We start from the raw sequence: 23,453 nt of genomic DNA on the forward strand, positions 1-23,453 counted from the left end.
AGTAATGCCCTTTAGTCATGCCATGCCTCACAGTAGTGCCCACAATTCACATTATGCAATACAGCAGTGACCTTTATCAACATGTAGAGTAAGACCAGTCACAGGTATAGCAACGCACACTCTCAGCAGCAGCACCAGGCTCAGGCCTCCCCTCAGCAGCAGGTACACAATGAACATGTGCTCTCCTCCAGTGTGACTGACACCCAATATGTGTGACCCAGGCCCACTGACATTATAGCCAACATGGGAAGCAGCTCAGAGAAGGCAACGAGGAGGATCTGGTGGTAATGAGGCAGAGGCAGAACTCTAGGAGGCAATGGAGTCATCTGCCGCCGGGCTCCTGCTCCCAAGGGGGCACCTCTCCTCCCCCTGGAAGTTTAAATCAGTTATTTAAAAGCCAACGATATTGCTTCTGTGGCTGAGTTCTGAAATATATATGTGTTATCTATCAATATCTATCTATCTGAACAAAAATATATAGTTTATATAAGGTTATATAGGGTTGTATGTGTGTGGGGGGGCACCAATATATATCTTGCCTCCGGGCAACTGGAACAAACTTACGCCACTGTAATGAGGGGAGAAAATGACCTCTCTTTCACCCTCTTTCTATTGTCCGTGGTTCCATCCCTCCTCTCTTTTTGCTCACTATTGTCTCCTCTTGGCTCTGTTTCAACTCTCAAAGCTGTAGTTTGTCAGACAGCTGATTCCATGTGGCCTGGCCGCTGCAGGCACTTGGAGCACAAGTGCTACTGACTCCACACTTGCTACGCCCCTGGGAAGTAGTTTGTTTGCCTAAAATCAATATGTCAACAAAGTACAGTATATGTGGACAGGAGAATACAAACATCATAATTGATCAGGCTTAAAGTGATACAACGCTCAAATACAATTGTGCCGAAATCATCATTCTGCTGTCCATATATATATAATTTGGTACGCCACAACCCTGTGACAATCTTTTATGCATACTTTTCCCCATTTTTAAGTTGGGTACACACTAAACATATTGTTACCTGATTCCGCTATCATGCAGGTCGTAAGAAGCAGAGGCGGAACTACCATTGGTGTAGCAGGTGCAGTGCATTGGGGTCCCTAAGGACTAAGGGCCCCCCTGCTGCCTCTGTCACCCACTTCCTGTCACTCACTGTTTTTCCCTGTTACATTCTGCCTCTCCTTGTCTCTGCCTGTCAGCCACTGCCTGAACTTGGTTAGGAGCGAAGAAGGGGGACCCAAATTATATTTTTGAACCTGGGGTCACCCCCACAAGTTCCACCATTGGTAATAAGGGCCGATGGGCTGCAGCAGGGCTGACAGGAGATGTCAGTAGTGAAGACATACTGCAGAATGTAGCATGTCACATGCCTCGCCCACCCAGCATGGGCAAGTGCATATACACGGGAGTCCAGTGATGTCGGGCTGGGGACACATGGTGAGAGAGGGGGTGAGTGCTCACAAATTACCCAGGCCTAGGTCTGATGGAGGGGCCCCTGGTACCTGGCAACAGCAGCAGCTCTGTTCAACCCAGAACATTATACTGTGTGGTAGTCTGCAGTGTGGCCAGGGAGGTGCTTAAAGTACTATGTTTTCTGTATTTTATTCTAAGGGTGACTGACGATGACTCCTGCAATAAGGCCACGCCCCCTGAAAAGTACCTGGGCCCGGCCAGGCTCTTGGATACTTACAGTATCATACAGACGGAGCAGCTCTCATTAGAGCTGCTCCTGGGGATTTTATCGCCAATTGCTGCTGCTCGCTATGCACCAGAAGGGAGCTCGCGTGCACTGTTCTGATGGAGCCTGCCTCCAACTCCCTGCTGCTCCCCCGTAGCTGCCTGCACCCCCCTAACCCTGCTCATCTACCTGAAGCAGAGATAGGCAGGAATTCCACTCCCTGCCTCTCGCATTCCCCGTCAGATGCAGCGCCTCTATACCAGCGTTCACCAGCTCAAGGAATCTATGCAACGACTTAGCTGAATCCACTGACTACTAGTTCAATCTTGTTTACCTAATAGTTAATTGTTCTAATTGCGCAGTGATTTTGTTTAATATTAATCCGGCATTGGTAATTGCATGGAGCAGTGTCCAAGTTACAACAATAACAAAATCCTGAAACCAAATTAGTCCTGTGTATGGGACAAAGCCATGAAATGCTTTGGCTGAGACGGAATGTTTGCTTATGTAGTGTACAAAATGAGAGGGAGGAGGTTCGTTTGCATTTGGAACTCTGACTAATCGTTTCTTCTAAGCATATTTTTCTACTGTTTGTTTTCAGCAGAATTTGGGCAGTGGAATCTTACATTCTATGCCAGAACTGCCAGTTTGGTTTGGAAGTGAGGATGAAAAAGAATTGACAGAGATTTAGTGAGGGAATTAATTTGGTTTAATCTTATGTAGTCCTATGTGGTGATGAAGAAGTTAATTATCTCGCTTTTGTCACTCAGACAAGTTGACAGAAAAGACAGAAATAGATAATTAACTTGGAGCAGCAGGTAGCATAGATTTCATTATTGTTCTCAAGTAATAGATTTAATGTGCGTCATGTAGGCCCTGTAGTTTATCTGTTGTATCAGGCCTATTGTTGGTATTGCAAATCTATTAATGTCCTGTGACCTTTTTTTATACATGCTCTGGACTTTAAACAAGCGAACGCTATTCTTTCACGGTCTTTAGTGTAGCCACTCTTTTACAGTACAAAACATACATTTTCAGAAAAATCCTTGTATCTGACCAATTTGGACACAATAGGGATTATTGAATACAGTTTGAGAATGCTCCTTTCCTAGATTTTTCTTTTATCAAAAGAAAATTGCATTTAAAAAATGTATTGATAAGGGTATTGTTGTTTCCTGGAAAAGGTTCCCATTCTGATACGATTGCTATTGTCACAGCGGTGTCATTTTGTGTTAGCATCCATATACTGCTCTGAAGTCATAACTATTGAGCAAAATCAACAACAAATACCCAAAGCGCTGGAGAGGAACCTACAGTATATGAAACTAATATGTTGAAAATATACGTACTAGTTAAAACTAAAAGCCCGCTAAAATGATGGCTTCTGCATTCTACTTTCACTTTGAGCTGTGACTTTTTTTACCCTACAAACTCTCCATCCTACCCCCAGGAAAATGTCCCTGAACCCTCTGAAGCAGCAGGTAATGTGTCCGTACAAAAATAAATGTGTATATATGTATATATATATATATATATATATATATATATATATATATATATATAGGTATAATTTACTAAGCAGAATACACCTAGTTTTTGTGTATTCGTAGGCAGCGGCTTGCAAATATGACTGCCTACACGTATATTCAGCATTTACTATGCCGAAAATACACCAATTCGTATTCCGATTTATGGCATATTTGTTTTTCCGTATACAAATACATACCGCATCGAAAGAATGAGTAGGAATCCCCATTCAGTTGAATAGTGATTCCTAATTTACTATGCGTCTGTATGTATTATATACTGTTGCTAATTGTCCCAAAAATACTCCTGGAAAATACAACAAATTTTCCAGACGTATTTTCTTTAGCCTGCATGGATCAGTCAGATTAAGTGTAAAAATAAAAAAATAATAAAAAAATGGCGTGCAGTCCCACCCTTTCTCCCACGGCCATAACCAGTCCGGGGCTCAAAGCGTCGACCCTGGTTTTTGTAAATTCAGGGAACAATTGAAGTAGAGGTTCCCCGTAATTTTTAAAAGAAGCACCAGGCTTTAGGGCCTGTCCTGGTTTACAAAATATAGGGGACAAAATTACTTTGGGTCCCCTGTATTTTTAGAACCAGCACCAGGCCCAACCAGCCAGCAGGGTAATGTCACAGCTGGCAGAAACTTTTTACAAAAGTTCCCCCAGCCAAACCATTATCTCCTTGACCAATAAGCCCAGGCAGGGAACCTGGGGGAGTGGAGACTCCCCCCAACAAAGGGGTCTCCCCCCTCCAGGATAAACCCTTGTGCCCAGGGCAGTGGACACCAAGCTGATGGCATTGTAATAAATAGATAAAAGCTATTATGTATTGTGTAACTATGATTCCCAGCAATCCTGCACCGCATGCAGGGACTTAGAGAACCACAAGTCCCAGCATGCGGGGCATTAAAGGGGCCTCTGGTATGTGTAGTTCCACAACAGTACAAATAGTTAAATAAAACACGGACACATATGCAAAGTAAAACTTTATTTCACACTACAATCATCCAACTATACTCACCCAGGGATTCCCTCAAGGGCCCATCCTCCTCTCCATGTAGAATCCAATATGGGTTCCTGTGGAAAGAAATTATACTCACCCGCCATCTTCTGTGCTTCTCCGGGTCCATACAAACGCTGTAGACACAACAGAACTCTTATCAACCTGCAAGCCTGGCTAATGGGGCCTACACACGTAGCAATTCCGGGACATCTAGTGAGATTGCTTAGAAAATGCCCCTTAATCACAATGTGTGTAGGGGCACAGCCAGTGGCGTAACTAGAATATTTGCAACCCCATGTCGATATCAGCAGCGCTGCCCCCTCCCCCTAGCCCTCTCAGCCACCTTCCCAAGTGAAGTTAAACACCCCCCTTACCCCTCTGCATGCCGCGGCATTCAGGGTCCCGCAGCGCAGATCTTCTCCTGGCTCCATCTCCTCCTGCAATTCTAATCAAAAATTACCATAAAAAAATGGCTGCCCCCTAATAGCAGAGGATACTAGAGGAGGCTCACACCTCCTATATCATCCCATAAAAACTGTCTGCTGTATGGGGGCAGCCATTTTGTGATAGTTATTTTTCATTAGAACGGCAGGAGGAGACGGAGCCAGGAGATGATATGCGTTGCGGGACCCTGAATACGGGGGTGTTGGCATGCGGAGGGGTAAGCGGGGTGTTTAACTTTACTTGGGTGGATGGGTGGGAGCGGCGCTGCCAATATGTCCCGCTCCCAGCAACACAGACGCATACTAGTGACCATAGCCCTGCAGACCGGCGCCCACAGTCCCTCGGCGCCTCCCCGCGACAGAGGGGTTATAGATACAAGACTGGGCATAGCAATAATGCGTCATGCTGGATAAATCAATAACAGTCAGGGCCAGGGCCATTGTTCTCACCTAACACTGGCCCTGACAGATCGCTCAGTCGCACATCGCTATGCAGTGCAGACCCATTTTCAAATGCATTAAAGCGCCACTGCCAGGGCTTAGCCATGGGGGGGGGGGGGTGTTACACCAGTTCTAGTTGGCGTAACCTCATAGAAACCTACGGACTTCTTTTTGCATCCCCCACTGCCCCACACCAACCCCAGCCACGCTGCACCGATCCGCACCCCCCCCCCCCCCGTGTCTGGGCAGGAGGCTGCCGGGCAGAGGAGGAGGGGGAGTGAAGCAGAGACCTGATCACCCCCCCGCTGGCTGCTTCGCAAAAGGGCAGCTCCTATTGCAAGAGCTCCCCTTTGCGATACTAATCACATACAGTATGTTAGTAAATATGCGATTAGTGGAATTGTGATGTTTGGCAGGATGTACCGCAGTTGCTTGGTACATCCTGCCCAATGTGCCTTAATAAAAGACTGTTTAATAAATATTAACGATATTATTTGAATACAAAATTAAGTGATGCAAAGTCAAAGTGTACAGCATAGCAGAGATTCAACTTCCAAATCAATAGTAGCAGTTTTCAGATTTATCCAAATTAAAAAAGCAAGGGAGAGTGGCGGCTCCTACTTCCATGGGGGGCCTGCCGGTAGGTATGGCCATCAACCATTGACGATTCAAAATCATCAATGGTTTATGACCGATGTAAAACAATTTTGCATAATAATAATCAGTCAAAGAAAATGGATGACTATCGATAGTTAAAAATATTGATAGGCATCCATTTTATAGTATGACCATATCGATGGCCAGTTGCACTATTGTCATTGATGGCAATGATGGTCATCCCTAGCTGAAGGTGGCTTCTTCTGCTCTGCCCATTGTGCCACTGTTGCACCGCCCATCCTACCATGATCTATTGATACATTCTAATGCAGAAGAGTGGCCTCAACCTTTACAAGCATTTTAGTAAAGTTGATTACTGTAAATTTAATGCTGATTGTTTCTGATTGAAGCAATTAAGGTTTATTTTATGAACAGCGTGGAAAGAAAATTAAATTGCTTCCATTATTACCTTCCAATACTTCACCAATGGGTGATTTAGTCAGAGTAGAGGCATTACAGGGCTGCAGTGCACACTGTTCCAGCCCCACCCGGTGATTGTATAACATCATGACCTTGTGTAGATAGGCTGGAGTTATCAAAACCAAGTAGTGCAGCACTGCCCGGTGCTTCCTGTACAGGCTGCAGCATATAAAACGGCACTACAGGTGGTGCTGCAATAGCAATGCTTGCTGCAGGATTCCAGCCTAGGAACCCTGTCAGTCAGAAGCAAGGGCCATAGGGCCACAAATAGGCCGCCACAGACTTCTCTACTCTGTACACCACCATCCCTTGCACAACCCTAGATACAGCCAGAGTCCGAGAACAATTTCAATAGAAACATAGAATTTGACGGCAGATAAGAACCATTTGGCCCATCTAGTCTGCCCCTTTTTTATCCTTCAGGTAATCTCAACCCTTTTTGATCCTTATTTCTTTGTAAGGATATTCATATCACAAGCATGCAATGGATGTGTGTATTTTTCAAGTATGTAACTTATTCATTGCAGTTCCAGCCAGGGAAGATTTATATAAACAGATCTGCGCATTGTACCAATAATTGAAAGTGTGTTGGATCCTAAGCTAGTAAATGCAATTTAATGATGCTAGCATGCTACACTACTGTATGTGGCCTCTGTATCACCACTGGGACACCACTGGGAATTGGCAAGAGCAGCATTATAAGGTGGCATCCATAGATATGGCTGGTACACAATCAAAAACACGTCTTCCAATAACAATAGTAAAATTGTGTTTGTAATTTCCCCTTTATTGATAGAGTCCCTATTAATGTCGGTCTTTCTTCTTCTTTCCCAACCCTTTTGTCTTCATTTGTCATCTTCCCTGCTCCTCTCTCTTCTGCTCTCCATATAAAGTGGCTGTTCCTCTGTCTCCAAGTTTCTCCTGCTGTTCTGCAATAGACCAGTTCCTGTGTGAGTTCTGAAAATGCGCTGTAAGTCTCCTATCGCCCTCTTCTTGTATCTGATCTGTGTTGTTAATCTTTGCATTCAATGTACAGTATGTCTTGTCTCTGCTTCTATTACTTCACTATCTCTATGTGTTGGAGTCTTTGATTACTGTTTAGTTTATGGTTTGAATTATGTTGTTCCTGTAAATAACACGAAGAAATCCACATATCTTCCCTGCAGCTTAGTAATTAGCTGCATGGAACGTCTGGAATAGATTTACACTATTGCTTTCGCTGCTTTGTTCATAGGAGCAATATATTAGTGATTGACTGGTCAAATTTATTTGCGAAAATGAGAAATTCAGTAAATAACAGCCAGAAAGATGTAATAAGCTGTACATTTCTGTTAGTAATAAATTGGTAGGATGAAAATTCTGTGGTTCTAATGTCTTTAGTCCTAGAGGATTAGTGCAATATAAAGTATGCTCGACTATCTCCAGGTATTAGTTCTGCAAATCTTTCAAAGCTTCATCCCAAATGCATGACCTGTATATCTGGTAATATATGGTGATCATTCGCGCCTGGTGAATCCCATTCATAAAAGGAGCCTGGCACAAGCTTCATCAATTGCAAAGCTCAAAGCTTCACTGAGGAGCCAATTCACCAACAGACACGACAAACACTTCTCCCATACTAGACCGCTTCCCAATGTGCTACGGGCATTGTTTATCATTAATCATGTTTCATTTTACTACAATAAATTATGAAATGTTTTTAATAGTCATTATCAAAAGGAACCCTCAATTGCAGGAGTAGCTTTTGGTTTACAATTTACTGTATGTAAGCATGTGGAGAGAAGGGGCAGGACTATAGGTGGTCCCAACTGTGCTTGCAAAGATCAATGGCAACAATGTTTCTAGCAGTGCCCCAAATGATACAGTATGAATTACATGCATACTGGGTGGCAACAGGGAGTATCCCAGAAAACAGGGTCATGTTGGGCCCATTTTCTGGGCATGCCGATGCCATTGGCTGTATCTCTAGAAACACCTTCACTGGTCCAGGCAGCGTGATTTGGACAGACAAACCTAGGGGTTAGTAGGATGTCCTATGGTCACACCGTTGATCTTCAGATTATCAATTCACATTTGCAGAATATCTCCCTTTTTTCAGGGGATATTAAAAAATATTAAGTTTCCCATGAACCAGTTTTTGACCACAAATGCAGTCCCAATAGAAATTTGTCAAGCCCTGAATTACAAAGCCCAGGTATCTAATGCCATCTAAAGATGGGGGTAGCCATTGTAGACTACAGACTTTAACTCACAGCAAGGTCATTCTCCTATCAGAGCCCCTGTCCCTGGATGTCATCAATGATACATCTGGGTGGTAGATTATTTTTTATTACCACAAATAGCGGTGATTAGAAATAATTATCAGGTCAAAAACCCGATAATTAATAAATGGGCCCCTAACTACAAATTTGGTATTCTACAAAAGTGCAACGTGCCTTCCATTAAAGAAAAGGATGATATCCAATCTCCAGAACCTCTGGGGTGCCATAATAAACCCAGTTCTGGCTAGGAATACAAAATGCTCTACAAACACCAGCATTGCAGGACTAGTCCCTTACTGTGCATCCTCTACTTATCTTTCTCATTTAGGTAATCTTCCTGCAAATGTAAATATATATTTTGTTCCTGTATCGAAAATCGTTAACTGAAATGGGCAATTCTGTTTGTACAAACAACGTTTGTGACATCAAAATCGATCATTAGTATTGTGGAACAGATGGAGCCGCTGTCATTCAGCGGGGGTCTGACAGTCGGATCGCCAACCACCAGCCCCCAGCTCACGTGTCCCATTCCGACGAAGCTCCCCGTCGGGCCTCGCTGGTTCCCCATCGCTGTCCACGGTCCCCACTGCCTCCCAACCCCCCCCCCCCCTAACCCTGCTCATCTCCCTGAAGTGGAGACGGGCAGGGTTCACGTCCCCCACCGCCCGAAAACTAGGAAGCATGTCCCATCCAGATAGAGCGCCTCTCCACCGGTGATTCTGGTGAGCCCCAGTGCTGGCTGAGAGGTAAATAGCGTGCTACTGTATATATGATGCATTCAACTCCCCCTTTCTCTTTGTGATAAACTTTACCCCCCCCCACCCCCACCCCCCAGCAGCAATGCATGGCACCACTTTTTATTTACAAGGTTTTTTTATTACATTTAAATAGTTGATGACAATACAAACACAGAAACCACCTAAAAGAATGAAAGCTCCAATTCCATTTTAAATCATGGTTTATGGTTTTGTTTATTTATAACATTGAAGCATTAATAACATCTACAGGTCAGGCTTGCCTACCCTCCCGGAATGGCTGGGAGCCTCCCGAAAATCGGGTCCTTCTCCCGCCCCCCCCGGAAAGGTGGGCAAGTCTCCTGCTTTTTGGTGTTTGCTCCCGCTCCCCCCTTGCTTGCTGGTTTAATTACTGTAAAATCGCGGCCCGGGTCCGCGGGGAGGGTGCGGGGTTTAAATGATGCAATCGCTGCATTTCCCGTCATTTAAGCCCGGCCCCCTCTCCAATGCGTGCGAATCACAGTGTTTTCCGGCATGGGGGGGCAGAGCCAAGTGATGTCAGCCTTTCCCCCCGCCCCCCTGACGTGTTGCCTCTCCGGGCTTCTCCCGGAGAGGTGAAATCCAAAGTAGGCAAGTATGCTACCGGTACCTTGGGATATTTAGAATGTTTATCTATAGAACATTTATCTTTGTAATTTGTATGTGTATTATATCTTTTGAGTCACAGAAGCGCCAGTAGTATGGGCACATTTCCTTACCTGTCCATGTTCTTTAATATTGCTATATTGGGATGATAAAGCACATACGGGCTTAGTGCATAATTAGCTGACATATTTTGGTATAGAGAGTGTTAATGTGTAGCTGCTTTTTTTATACTCCCACACTCCCTGCGTGGGTTCATACCTCATTATAGCAGATTTCCTTGTCAAACATTCTTCTTTCTTCTATGTTGTCTCGGTGGGACGACCCTTCAGAAAAATAATTTGCCTCTGCTCCCTTTCCCTGATCCCCTATCATAATCACCACTCCTGCAGGAAGCCCACTGTGAGTAGTGGAACTACTATTATACGTAACATCTGCTGGAATTTAAACTGTGCAAGATGTTATTGAATAGGAATAATGACCCATGAAATAATACCCAGGTGATTTTGTATTTATAGTATCACACAGCAAGAACATAGATTCCGCAATATAATACATGCGTCACTTAATCAATTCTACAACTGAACCAGGGTGCCTACAGAAGCAATCACTTTACAATGGTCTCACAGAGCAGCCTGGTTGTACTGTAAGCTGCTCCCACCTGTTACCTCCCAGGTTCACCTGCAGCACTTGCTCTATTCGGCTGAACCGTCTCCGTGTTCTGTCTCTCTCTTACAAAAGGACTATTGTTGCATTGCTATTATACGGTGTAAAAACCCCAGCAGGGGTGTGAAGAAATACATACTGTATAATAGTAACAAAACAGAGAACAACAAACAGTTTCCACTGTAACAAAGGCGCACAGTACTTATGTAATGATCTGCTGTTTGTTTGTTTGCTGTTTCTCTTTATTCTGTACAAATATAGAACAAACACTGTTCTTCAAAGAAATGTTTTGATCAGTCCATAAATGCTTCCTATACACAAACCAAACCATACTGTAAAAAGTGCTGCTGTGCAGACATTGGTAGTGTTTTCAGGGGACAGACTGGGGCTGCATTAGATGGGCAGTCCAGCCCAGCTCCGTCTTAATGTATGGGCTCAATGGGCAGCTGATTGGTTTGTGGGCATTTGCCTCCTGAGCTTCTTTGGAGGCAGTAGAATGCTGCCTGATTTCTCTCATTTTGAATTACAGCATTCTCTACCTGCCTCCCAGCCTTCAGCTGGAAAATTAATGGTTTCAGCATGCAGACTGGTGGATGGCTGGATCTATCCAACATTCAGAGTCCATCTTTCTCTATCTGCCTCCTAGCCAGCAGCCAGACAGTGAATGGCCACCAGAATGTTGATTGGGGATATCCCAAGCCATTCACCAATCAGGGAGCTGACAGTCAGTCCCTGTATGGAAGCAAGTGGATAGATGGCACAGGACCACAGGAGAGGCATGTTATGATTTTTTTTCTTGTTTCCAAGTTTTCCTGTGAATGTGTGTGTGTGTGTGTGTGTGTGGGGGGGGGGGGGGGCGCAATGTTTTGCCTAGGGCCTACAATGTTGTTAAGACAAACTTGGTCCAGCCCTGCTATACAGTAACTGGCATTGACAATTCTAGTTGTAATTTATTTATTTACAGTTTTTCTTATAAAGCGCAGCATATTCCATTGCGCTTTACAATTGGAAACAACAGTGATAACACGAACTGGGTGGAAACCAACCGTCATAGAGGTAGTCCATTTCCACTGACTTTTATTTGCAAAGGCAGCGGGAGCGCTTTAAGGATGTAAGGGAATCAGAAAGCCTGATGGGTGGCGGGAGGTTGTTCCAGTGCAGGGGGGCAGTGCGAGAGAAGTCTTGGACACGAGAGTGGGAGGAGGTGATTAGGTGAGAGGTCAGGCGGCGGTCGGCAGCAGAGCGAAGAGGACAGGAGGGAATGTGAATAGAGATCAGTGAAGAGAGATAAGGAGCGGTGGAGGAGGAGAGAGCCTTGTAGGTGGAGGAGGAGAGAGCCTTGTAGGTGGTGGTGAGGAGTTTAAAGAGAATTCGGAAAGGAATGGGGAGCCAGTGAAGAGATAGACAGTGGGGGAGATTGAGATAGAGTGGCGGGAGAGGAAGATGAGCCTAACAGCGGCATTAAGAATGGATTGGAGAGGGGTGAGGCGGACGAGAGGTAGCCCGGAGAGAAGGATGTTGCAGTAGTCAAGGCGGGAGATGACATGAGAGTTATTGAGAATTTAGGTCGCGTCAGTGGAGATGAATGGTCTGATGCGTGAGATGTTGCGGAGGTGAAAGCGGCAAGACTGTGAGAGAGCACGAATGTGGGGGGTGAAAGAGAGGGAGGAGTCAATGATGACACCGAGGCAGGGCGTTTGGTCGGTGGAGGTAATCTCGGTTTCACCAATGCTGATGGAGATAGTGGGAGAAGAGGGGATGTTCGGGGGTTGGAAGATCAGAAGTTCAGTTTTAGCCATGTTTAGCTTCAGAAAGCGTTGGGTCATCCAGGCTGAGATGGCTGTGAGGCATTCGGAGACCTTGGACAGGAGTGATGGGTATAGATCAGGGGAGGAGAGATATATTAGGGTATCATCAGCATAAATGTGGTAATGGAAGTCGTAGGAGCTGATGAGGGTGCCCAGAGAGGTGGTGTAGAGGGAGAAGGGGAGAGGGCCAAAGACTGACCCTTGGGGAACACCGACTGGCTGCGGGGTAGTAGGAAAGGAGGAGCTTGGAGTGGAGACGGAGAAGGAGCGGTCGGAGAGGTATGAGGTGAACCAGGAGAAGACCGTGCCAGTGATGCCAAAGGAGCGGAGGTTGTTGAGCAGGAGAGGATGGTCAACAGTGTCAAAGGCAGCCGACAGATCAAGCTGGAGAAGGATAGAGAAGAGGCCTTTGAATTTAGCCAATAGTAGATCGTTAGTGACTTTGGTCAGGGCAGTTTCAGTGGAATGTAAAGGGTGGAACCCGGATTGGAGGGGGTCTAGAATGGAGTTAGCAGTAAGGTGGCTTAGGAGATGATTATGTGCCAGACGTTCTAGGAGCTTGGAGGTAAAAGGGAGGAGGGAGATGGGCCTTTAGTCGGATGGAGAGTTGGGGTCCAGATTTGTTTTTTTGAGAATTGGGGAGACAAGAGCGTGTTTGAAGGAGGAGGGGAGGATCCCAGAGGATAGATAAAGATTAAAGAGGTGAGCCAGGTGAGAACAGACCGACGGACTGAGATGACGGATAACATTGGAGGGGATAGGATCGAGCGGGCAGGTGGAGGGAGAAGCGGATTGAAGGATATAATTGACTTCAGCGGCAGTGGTGGGGAAAAATGAGGACAGGGGTGGGAAGGAGGGGACTGGAGATGTTGGAGGGGAAGAGGAGAGGGGTATTGTTGGCAGCATGGGTGGTGGGGGGGGCGTCTCTGGTGCTCGGTAAGCTGCGCACTGTATATTCTGTACACACACACTCTAGTTTGGCACTCTAAATAACAGTGCTGAAACCTTGACCACATGATGCTGCTTTAAATTGTCTTTATTGATTTTGGAGTGCCGCTGCTCTTTTCTTGTTTAAGCTATCTTGCTCTTTTCTTGTTTAAGCTATCTATCTATCTATCTATATATATGTATTATGAATAGACTAGATCAGTTGATAGATAGATATTTGGGTTCCGGATGACTGGCCAATGGTTGGGATCGCAACAGTCAGTATACCGATGTCGAAATACTGACTGCCAACAGTCAGGATCCCAACCAACAGGGGCTATTCTCCCTCTTGGGATCCACGGCTGTCAAAGAGGGAGAAAAGAACTGGCAGCATACTGGTATACTGACCGATGAGATCACGACCATCGGCCATTCATGCCACACACAGATATTATTTACTGTATATAATTTGTGTATCTATTTACACTTGTTTAATGGACCGGGTATATGCTGATTCCCCTAATGGGGCATACACACGTAGAGATGTGTGCTAAGCTTTTTAGGCTAGGCGATTTCTCTGTATCCAGATCGCCCATGTAGAGCAATACACACGCTGTGATTTGTGCTAAGCAATTTGGCTTAGGAAAAAAAAGGCAGTTTAGTGGTTCAGAATGAGAGACCTCGATCACTAGCTCTCATTCTGTACACACAGAGAGATTTGCAGTCACTGACTCAGTTAGCAGGCGAAAGCGGTGTGCGGCACTGCGCATCGTAATCGCTCGGGGTGTACAAACACGAAGAGATCAGTGCTTACTTTCAGATTGCTTAAAAAAGAGCACAAAATCGCTCTGTGTGTATGCCCCTTTAGTCTAAACCCCATGTGTCTGTCCCACCCTCTCTGGAAACCCCCCTATGCAAATCCTGCGTTTGACGCTGGAACTAAATGCAGCATCCTGGTTCTGAAAATGCAATCCTTGCTAAATAGAAATACAGAATGAAACCCATTTTTCACCAGAAACCTCTTTTGTTGAATTGTCTAACCCACGGGTTCTCAAAGTCGGTCCTCAGGACCCCACACAGTGCATGTTTTGCAGGTCTCCTCACAGAATCAAGTGAAATAATTAGCTCTACCTGTGGATCTTTTAAAATGTGTCAGTGAGTAATGAGTGCACCTGTCAAGTGACCTGGAAAACATGAACTGTGTGGGGTCCTGAGGACCGAGTTTGAGAACCACTGGTCTAACCAACACTCTGTACACTCCTTTCAAACCTATAACAAAAACCATCCTCAAACTCTGTGTTCTCCGGGAGACAGGTCAATATCATTCAGTACAGAGGACATTTTACTCTATTATAGAAGCGGCCCTTCTCAATAAGCTCCAGAAAAACAAAATGAAGGGTAGCATGAAGTTTGACAGAAAATAATATTTGTTATGCACAAAACATAAATGTCTTCCTCAGATGTACACATATGTTTATTATTCCTACTGTATCTAATCACATCACCACTATACAGTCCACACATATCCACTCATTTCTTCACATTTGTATCACTGTCTCCTTTGTAAAGCGCAACGGAATATGCTGCGCTATAAAATAAACTGTTAATAAATAAATTATTGTGATTTTGCTATAAAGTACAAGCTGAGTCTCCATGTCTTGGACACGAGACATGGACATCTCCAAAATGCTTGGTACAGGTTGAGTATCCCGTATCCAAAATGCTCGGGACCAGGAGAATTTTGGATAGGGGATTATTCCATATTTCGGAATATTTTAATATTTAAATGATGTATTTTGAAGTATCTTGCATTTATGCTGTATAAACACATAAAATACACACATATATATTTTACTAGGTGATTCATCGCGCCCTACGGGCGCTCTTCACACCGTCGTAAGGGGCTGCGCCCCCTTAATTTGTGAACGTTTGTATATGAGAAATATGGTTAGAATTGTATGAAAGATGCCCTGTATTGCAACTTAGGTGTCCGCGAATCGCGGGAGGGGGGGTCGCGGAGGGTGCCGCGAATTGCAGGAGGGGGGGTCGCGGGGGGTGCCGCGAATTGCAGGAGGGGGGGGTTGTGGGGGGGTGGATGCTGCGAATCGCGGGAGGGGAGGGATTGCAGAGAATCGCGGGAGGGGGGTCGCGGGGTGGGTTGCCGCAAATCGCCGGGAGGGGGGTTACGGGGGGGGGGGGGTTTGCGGCGAATCATGGTAGGGGGGGTCGCAGGGGGTGTGCCGTGAATCATGGGAGGGGGGGTCACGGGGTGGGGTGCCGAGAATCGCGGGGGGGGTGTGTGTGTGCCGTGAATCGCGGGAGTGGGGGTTGCGGGGGGGTGGGGGGGGGTGACGCGAATCGCCACAAGAAAAAATCAACACAGAAAGGTCAACACATGTAAATGTTGACATAAGTGTGGCACTTCATTGGTGTCCATGTCGACACATGAGAATGAATATGAAAACATTCAAAAAATGAAAAAAAACCTTCAAAAACTCATGTCAACCTTTTTCATTGTCGACCATAGCCATGTCAGTGTTTTCCATGTGCAATTTAATTCTGGAGCTGCCGCGAATCGCGGGAGGGTGCCGCGAATTGCGGGAGGGGGGGTCGCGGGGGTGGGTGCCGCGAATCGCGGGAGGGGGGGTTACGGGGCGGGGGTTGCGGCGAATCATGGGAGGGGGGGTCGCGGGGGTGTGCCGTGAATCCTGGGAGGGGGGGTCACGGGGTGGGGTGCCGAGAATTGCGGAGGAGGTGTGTGTGTGTGTGTGTGCCGTGAATCGCGAATCGCGGGAGTGGGGGTTGTGGGGGAGGGGGGTGTGTGACGCAAATCGCCACAAGAAAAAATCAACACAGAAAGGTCAACACATGTAAATGTTGACATAAGTGTGGCACTTTATTGGTGTCCATGTCGACACATGAGAATGAATATGAAAATATTCAAAAAATGAAAAAAAAAACTTCAAAAACTCATGTCAACCTTTTTCATTGTCGACCATAGCCATGTCAGTGTTTTCCATGTGCAATTTAATTCTGGAGCTGCCGCGAATCACGGGGGGTGCCGCGAATTGCGGGAGGGGGGGGTCGCGGGGTTGGGTGCCGCGAATCGCGGGAGGGCGGGGTTTACAGGGGTTCCGGTGGGGGGTTGCCGCGAATTGCGGGAGGTCACGGGGGTGCCGCGAATCGCGCGGGGGGGGGGGTTGCGGGGGGTGTGACGCGAATCGCCACAAGAAAAAATCAACACAGAAAGGTCAACACATGTAAATGTTGACATAAGTGTGCCACTTCATTGGTGTCCATGTTGACACATGACAATGAATATGAAAACATTCAAAAAATGAAATAAATCTTAAAAAACTCATGTCAACCTTTTTCATTGTCGACCATAGCTGTGCCAGTGTTTTGCATGTGCCATTTAAACCTGGGGCTGCCGCGAATCGCGGGGGGTGCCGCGATTTGCGTGAGGGGGGGTTGCGGGGGGTGGGTGCCGCGAATTGCGGGAGAGCGGGGTTCATGGGGGTTCCGGCGGGGGGTTGCCGCGAATTGCGGGAGGGGGTCGCCGCGAATCGCCGGAGGGGGGGTTGCGGGGGGTGTGACGCGAATCGCCACAAGAAAAAAATCAACACAGAAAGGTCAACACATGTAAATGTTGACATAAGTGTGGCACTTCATTGGTGTCCATGTCGACACATGAGAATGAATATGAAAATATTCAAAAAATGACAAAAAAACTTCAAAAACTCATGTCAACCTTTTTCATTGTCGACCATAGCCATGTCAGTGTTTTCCATGTGCAATTTAATTCTGGAGCTGCCGCGAATCACGGGGGGGGTGCCGCGAATTGCGGGAGGGGGGGTCGCGGGGGTGGGTGCCGCGAATCGCGGGAGGGCGGGGTTCACAGGGGTTCCGGTGGGGGGTTGCCGCGAATTGCGGGAGGTGGGGGGTCACGGGGGGTGCCGCGAATCACCACAAGAAAAAATCAACACAGAAAGGTCAACACATGTAAATGTTGACATAAGTGTGCCACTTCATTGGTGTCCATGTCGACACATGACAATGAATATGAAAAAATTAAAAAAATTAAAAATAAATCTTCAAAAACTCATGTCAACCTTTTTCATTGTCGACCATAGCCATGTCAGTGTTTTGCATGTGCCATTTAATCCTGGGGCTGCTGCGAATTGCGGGGGGGGGGGGGTGCCGCGAATCGCGGGAGGGGGGGTCGCAGGGGGGGTGCCGCCAATCGTGCAAGGTGGGGTCGCGGGGGGGTTCTTTTTGCCGCGAATCGCGGGAGGGAGGTCGCGGGGGGGGGGGGGGTGTTTTTTACGCTAATCGGGGGGGGGGGTGTGTCACGGGGGAGGGTTTGCCGCGATTCGCGGGAGGGTCGCGGGGTGGTGGTTATGCCGCGAATTGCGGGAGGGGTCGTGGGGGGGGTTTCTTTTTGCAGCGAATCGCGGGAGGGGGGGTCGCGGGGGTGTTTTTGCTGCGAATCGCGGTAGGGGGGGTCGCGGGGGAGCGGGTGTTTTTGCCGCGAATCGCGGGGGGCGCGCGGGGGGGAGGTTTTGCCGCAAATCACGGGAGGGGGGCGCTCACCTGGTGGCTGTGGAGTAGCAGTGCTGGGCAACATGGGAAGGCAGTGGGTGTCTGGCACTGTCTGTGGGCTCACTGGGCTGGTTCTCTGTCACATACCTCCCAACATGACCCTCTCCAGGAGGGACACAATGCTCTGTTTCTAGACTTCCCCTTAATGTATGATTGCCATCACCTGTTTTAAACAGGTTAATTTCTCAGAAAGGTGTTCAGCACAGATAAATGCAATCACACATTAAGAGGAAAGTCCAGGAACAGAGCGTTATAGACACAGACACCCACTTTGAGTGACAGATGTAGCCAAATATATAGGAGATTACCACATGAAATGCACACAAATATATTTTATTTGTTCAAAAAACAAGGTTTAAAAACGTGAAACAAAATGTGTGTACTATCTCAGCACTGAATTTGAATGCCAAGCAATCATTTTCTTGTACATATATATTGCCAGTTACATATCATGTCCCCAGTGATGCTGTTACAAATGTCCCCAGTGAGTTTTTAGCAAAAAAAAATAATTTTTTTCACTTTCTGGAATGTATGGTTTTCGGAATAATTCGGATAACGGATATTCGGATACGGGATACTCAACCTGTACCAGAAGTATTTTGGATACTGGATTTTTCTGTATTATGCAATGTTTGCATACCACAATGACATACTGTACCAAGGGAATGGAACCCAAGTCTAACCACAGAATGCATTTATGTATCATATACACCTTATTCACCAATTCTGAAGGTAATTGTACACAATATTTTAATTATTTTGTGTTTGAAACAAAGTTTGTGTATACTGAAACATCAGAAAGCAAATGTGTCACTATTTCAGTGTCGCTGAACAAAATCCATTATTCTGGAATATTCTGTATATTGGAATTTTGCATACAGGAGACTCAACCTGTATTTCACTTTATGGTACAAGATGATAGCCTAAATAATTGTAACGGCGAAAGGTACTTATATGGAATACCTTAATCTTCTCATGTGGTGCAGATGGCAGCGCCATTTTCTGAGCTATTACACTATAATTGTCATAGCTCTTTGAATGGTACTACCATATGTGCTGACAAATCAGCGGATGGTATACTGTACACTATCATCAGTGACTCCAGCAGATGTGCCGCCAGCATCGGAGATGGGTAATGATACGGAACCTTTGGACAACTACTGGGATAGTTTCTTCATTGCCTCTAATTAAATTGCCTCTTAATTAAAAACACAATTTTTTCCATTCTCATTTTCTCTTTGCCACACCACCATGTACAACATGTGTATATTAATATTCACTACTTGGGTCAGTTACATGTGAAGATAAAGCCAGGGCGGAAGCTGATGTACCAATGTTCTCTGTTGGGTAAGCCTATGTAGCTCTGGCTTTCTTGATCAGCTGCCAACAGAACTGATGAAGAATCCTGCATCATTTTAAAGCTCATTTAAAAGAAACAAAATGTATCCTGGCTTACAGAAATACTGTGAACTATACTATATACTCTTCTCTCTGAAACCAAACCCTCCACTGTCATGGCTGATAGATCCATCTATAATAAGTTTAAACATGCTCAAGAATATAGGTTCTCTCCTGGGTGTAAAATGTGGTATTGCAAAGAGCAGAGTGGCAGGAACGGCTTGAGAGAACATTGCATAATGTAGGAGCTAGTGTGAATTTAAAGTGTTCCCCTGAGCATGTTGTACAGTATGTTATTTTTGACTCTTTCTGCTATTCCCATTCCTCCTGATCATCACTGATCTGACCATAGAGATACATGCAGAGTATGTATATGGGACAAAGGAGATGGATAAATAGACAGATACTGTAGATAGATACATAGCAGATACTGTAGATGTAGTGGCGGTTTTTAGCTATGCGCTGCAGGACGCCTCCACATGGGCTGCTAAGTGCAAGCACATAAAACCAGGTCCTGCGCATGCGCAATACGAGGATGATACTGTGCATGTGCCGGACCCAGGACCCTGAATATGCCTTCAGGGGCTTCTGCAAAAGCAGCGCACAAAGGTTGGGGGCCAGCACAGTACTGAGGAGGCTACTGCACATGCGCCGGCCGCACAATGGGACCTGCGCAGCTGAGGGGCCCAGGAACATTGCAGCGGCAGTGGATGGGGGCTTGCATCATGGCACCCCCCCCCCCTCCATGATGCGCTACTGGATATATGGTACCTTGAGTATGTGTATGGGTTGGAGTGTATGTGTAAATAAATAAGTAAACAGTTGTAGATATGAATATATTTATTCAAGGAATAATAATTAATATTACATTGGGGCGGGGGCGTGCTGGAGGCTGGCAGGGACGTTCAGATGCGAATGCCCTGCATTTCTTGGGAATACCCACGAAAATGCTGGGTGCCCCCATGCGAATGGGAGCGGGCAGCTGCCCACCCTGTTCTCAGAGCAGGGCTCAGCTAATCTAAGTCATCAGAGAGTTACTTAGTTTAGCGAGTGCTACAGAAATCATTCGATGGTCGGCGACCATCAAATGATTTTGGGCACCCGCACAAGGTTGCAAATGGATGTTTATGCAAAACATCCTTTGGCATCACTGCAGGGAAAATTGGCAAGTAAAAGGGGGCGGGCCTTCGTATGGGTGGCGTTATATGGCTCGCAAAACAGTGAACTAATGCTGCTTTGTGAGCCAACCAGAATGAGGGGCAATGTGGGATAAAGGATATACAGGTTGAGTATCCTGTATCCGGACATCCCTTATCCGAATTATTCCAAAAAACGTGGTTTTTGGAATCATTCTAAATTTATTTAGTTATTTTTTTTAACCCCCCCTAACCCTCTTTTCATACTTACCAAGTCCCAGGGCGTCCACAGCAGGCCTCCGGCATCTTCTCCAGGGTCTCCAGCGGTCCCAGGAATGCATTGCGTGAGTGTGCGCACGCGTCGGTGACGACACCATCAGGGGACAGGTAAGTATGCTTTAAAAAAAATATTCCAAAAACCGAAAAATTCCCCTATCCGGAATGCTCGTGGTCCCGAGCATTTCGGATAGGGGATACTCAACCTGTATAGCAAAAAAATTGATTACCACAATATACTGCATGGTAGTAAGGCTAAAATCTTATCTAAATGACTTCTAAAAAAAATCTTTATCAATCTAATAAAAACTACAACAACATGGGTTTGCGTACATGGGGGGATAAACATATGACTAATGTGAATACTTAGGGCCAGATGCGCTAAGCTTCAAAAGTGATAAAATGGAGAATGATAAACAACCAGCCAATCATCTCCAGCCTGACATTTTTCAAACACAGGTTCTGACATGTGTGTGTAGGAGCTGATTGGCTGGCTGTTTATCACTCTCCATTTTATCACTTCTGAAGCTTAGTGCATCTGGCCCTTAAAGTTAAGTAAAAAAAAGTATAAAGAAGGGCAGATTACTGTATATGAGCCCGCAGCTTCCCTTCTGCAATTAGTATATTGACTTTTATCTGTTATTTGTGTTATTTGCTGTATGATTAAGGTAAAGAAGCACAAAGTGCAGTTTGCCCAAACCACAAAATATGACCTGTTATGGGGAATGGAGGACTGGTGGTGAAAACAGCGGCTCTAGATTGATTCACATGATCAGAAACACAACTGCTCATGCAACAGAAATTCTGCAAAACAAAGGGTTAATAGGCGTCTCACACCACAGGGGGGAGCCGGTTAGCACATATAAACATACATGCAGACAGGTATGTAACATACTGTGAGGGAAATTTACGACTGCCATCTGACATTTTTTCCAGAAAATATAAATCGTAAATAGGGCAGATTTACTAATCTGCCGCATTTACGGGATTCATATATCCCAATGGCGTAGGCAGCCGTATTTTTTTCTATTCGTTGTTGGCGGCCATATATATGGCCTACAAATACGAAATGGCTATAATTAGTCCTGGGCTCAAAAAGCCGGTCCTGGTTTTAGAAATTTAGGGTCCAAACCAGGAGGGCTCTGCCTTAGTAAATTTGAAAATAGGAATTTACGGTTGTATACAGGTACGAATGGCTAAGAATAGTGATATTCTTATCCATTCGTATTTTAGTACATTTCCCCCCTCTACGTGCAGGCTACAGGTGCCCGAGGATTTGCAGCTCTGTGTCTATCACAGCTGGTGCTGTACCCAGGGCCGGCAACAGAAATCTTGGGGCCCCATAATTTGATATTTCCCCCACACCCCCTGCAGTCAGTCGCCCTGCACTCGATTGCTGTAGGCGGCTGACACTCACCCCTACCCCCCCCCCCCCCCCCCAACAAGAATACTTGCGCTGCATACTCGGGAGGGGAAGCTTCCTGGGGATGCCTGTTTAAACACGCAGCTCCCGGCCGCCGCGCGCTTACACACACTGACAGGAGCCCGTGCTGCTGCGGCGCTCATGTCAGTGTGTGTAAGCGGCGGCCGGAAGCTGCGTGTTCTGACTGGCATCCCCAGGAAGCTTCCCCTCCTGAGTCTGCAGCGCCGCGGCCGCATATATTCTTGTTAGGGGGTTATGTGTCAGCCACCCACAGCAATCGGGTATCGGGCGGTTGACTGCACGGATGTTTGGCTAACTCTGGGGCCCCTCCGATGGTCAGGGCCCGGGTCAGCTGTCCCCTTTGACCCCCCTGTCGCAGAATTCAGCTTTACTCTCTTTCAAATCCCAGACTCCCGTGAATCCTAGTCAAAGGGAGTCTGGATGTGGGCTTAGAAGTACATTGATGTATAATGCTGAGTCCTGGGTACGTCCCCACTCAGAGGTGTCACTCGCATTTGCTACAGATCTAGAAGGGTACCAAATGAGTGCATGCTAAAAATGGTATGCGGTCTCGCTTGGAGGGGGTAACTTCAAGACCCAGCTACCATTTTAGTCCCTCAGGGGGCCGCAAGACACTGACCCCCTCCCCTGTGGTAGCCTGTTTGCAGCACTGGCCCCTATGTAATATTACTGCACCCGTCCCTGAGTAGGAGCCAGGTGTGGTCCGCATCCTCATAGTACACCACTATGTAGTCAGCTGATAATAGGGAAATAGTTTTGATATAACCAATGTTTTTTTCCTCTTATTTTTAGTTGTTTGTGTATCATAGTTGTCGACCCTCCTGCATTCTGCAGGAGACTCCATGAAATAACAGCAATCTCCCTCTCTCCCTCTTTAGTCTAGCAATCTCCCTCATTTCACCTAGCCCACTGATACTTTTTTTTTTTTGGGGGGGGGGGGGGGGAATGTGAGAGAGATACATTTACACTGAATCATCAGCACCATTTCCCAGCACTTTACCAAGTATAGTAGCTCTTACTACCTTCTTTGGGGCTCATCTACATCTGGATACAAATCATTTAAAAAGATTCCTCTCAGATGTAGCTGTACACACCCACGCTTCTAGGTGCCACGTTCACAATCTCTTTTCACAATCTCTCCATATATGGAACTAGACACGCCCTTTAAGTGGAGCATGACACGCCCCCTCACTGGGGTGCTATGCAAAATTCTGCTACCAACTATAATCTCTCTGAAACTAGTTTTCAAAAGTAGGCAAGTATGTTGTGGATGTGTTTGAATAACACCTTTCTGATTTGTGATGTACATTCGGTTTGGCTCTGAAAGCTGACATCTGATGCATGATGCTTTGCAAACCACATACAAAACTGCTGCATAGTACATTTCCACACT

The 23,453-nt window shown here is 46.1% G+C and overlaps 1 protein-coding gene across 3 annotated transcripts in view; it reads left to right on the forward strand.

Annotated features, from left to right (window-relative positions):
- HTR4 (5-hydroxytryptamine receptor 4) overlaps positions 1-23,453 on the forward strand; it is a 468,365-nt gene that overhangs the window by 409,319 nt on the left and 35,593 nt on the right. Inside the window, exon 6 of one of the 3 annotated variants that reach the window (XM_083182034.1) lies at positions 7,060-7,136. The exons of the other annotated variants lie outside the window; for them this stretch is intronic. Within the exon in view, the coding sequence (XP_083038160.1) occupies positions 7,060-7,120 (61 nt within the window). The 3' untranslated portion in view covers positions 7,121-7,136. The remainder of the gene's footprint in view (positions 1-7,059; positions 7,137-23,453) is intronic. 3 annotated transcript variants of the gene reach the window in all.

The sequence above is a fragment of the Crinia signifera genome, chromosome 4, assembly GCF_055691185.1.
Source record: "Crinia signifera chromosome 4, ASM5569118v1, whole genome shotgun sequence".
Classification (NCBI taxonomy): domain Eukaryota; kingdom Metazoa; phylum Chordata; class Amphibia; order Anura; family Myobatrachidae; genus Crinia; species Crinia signifera.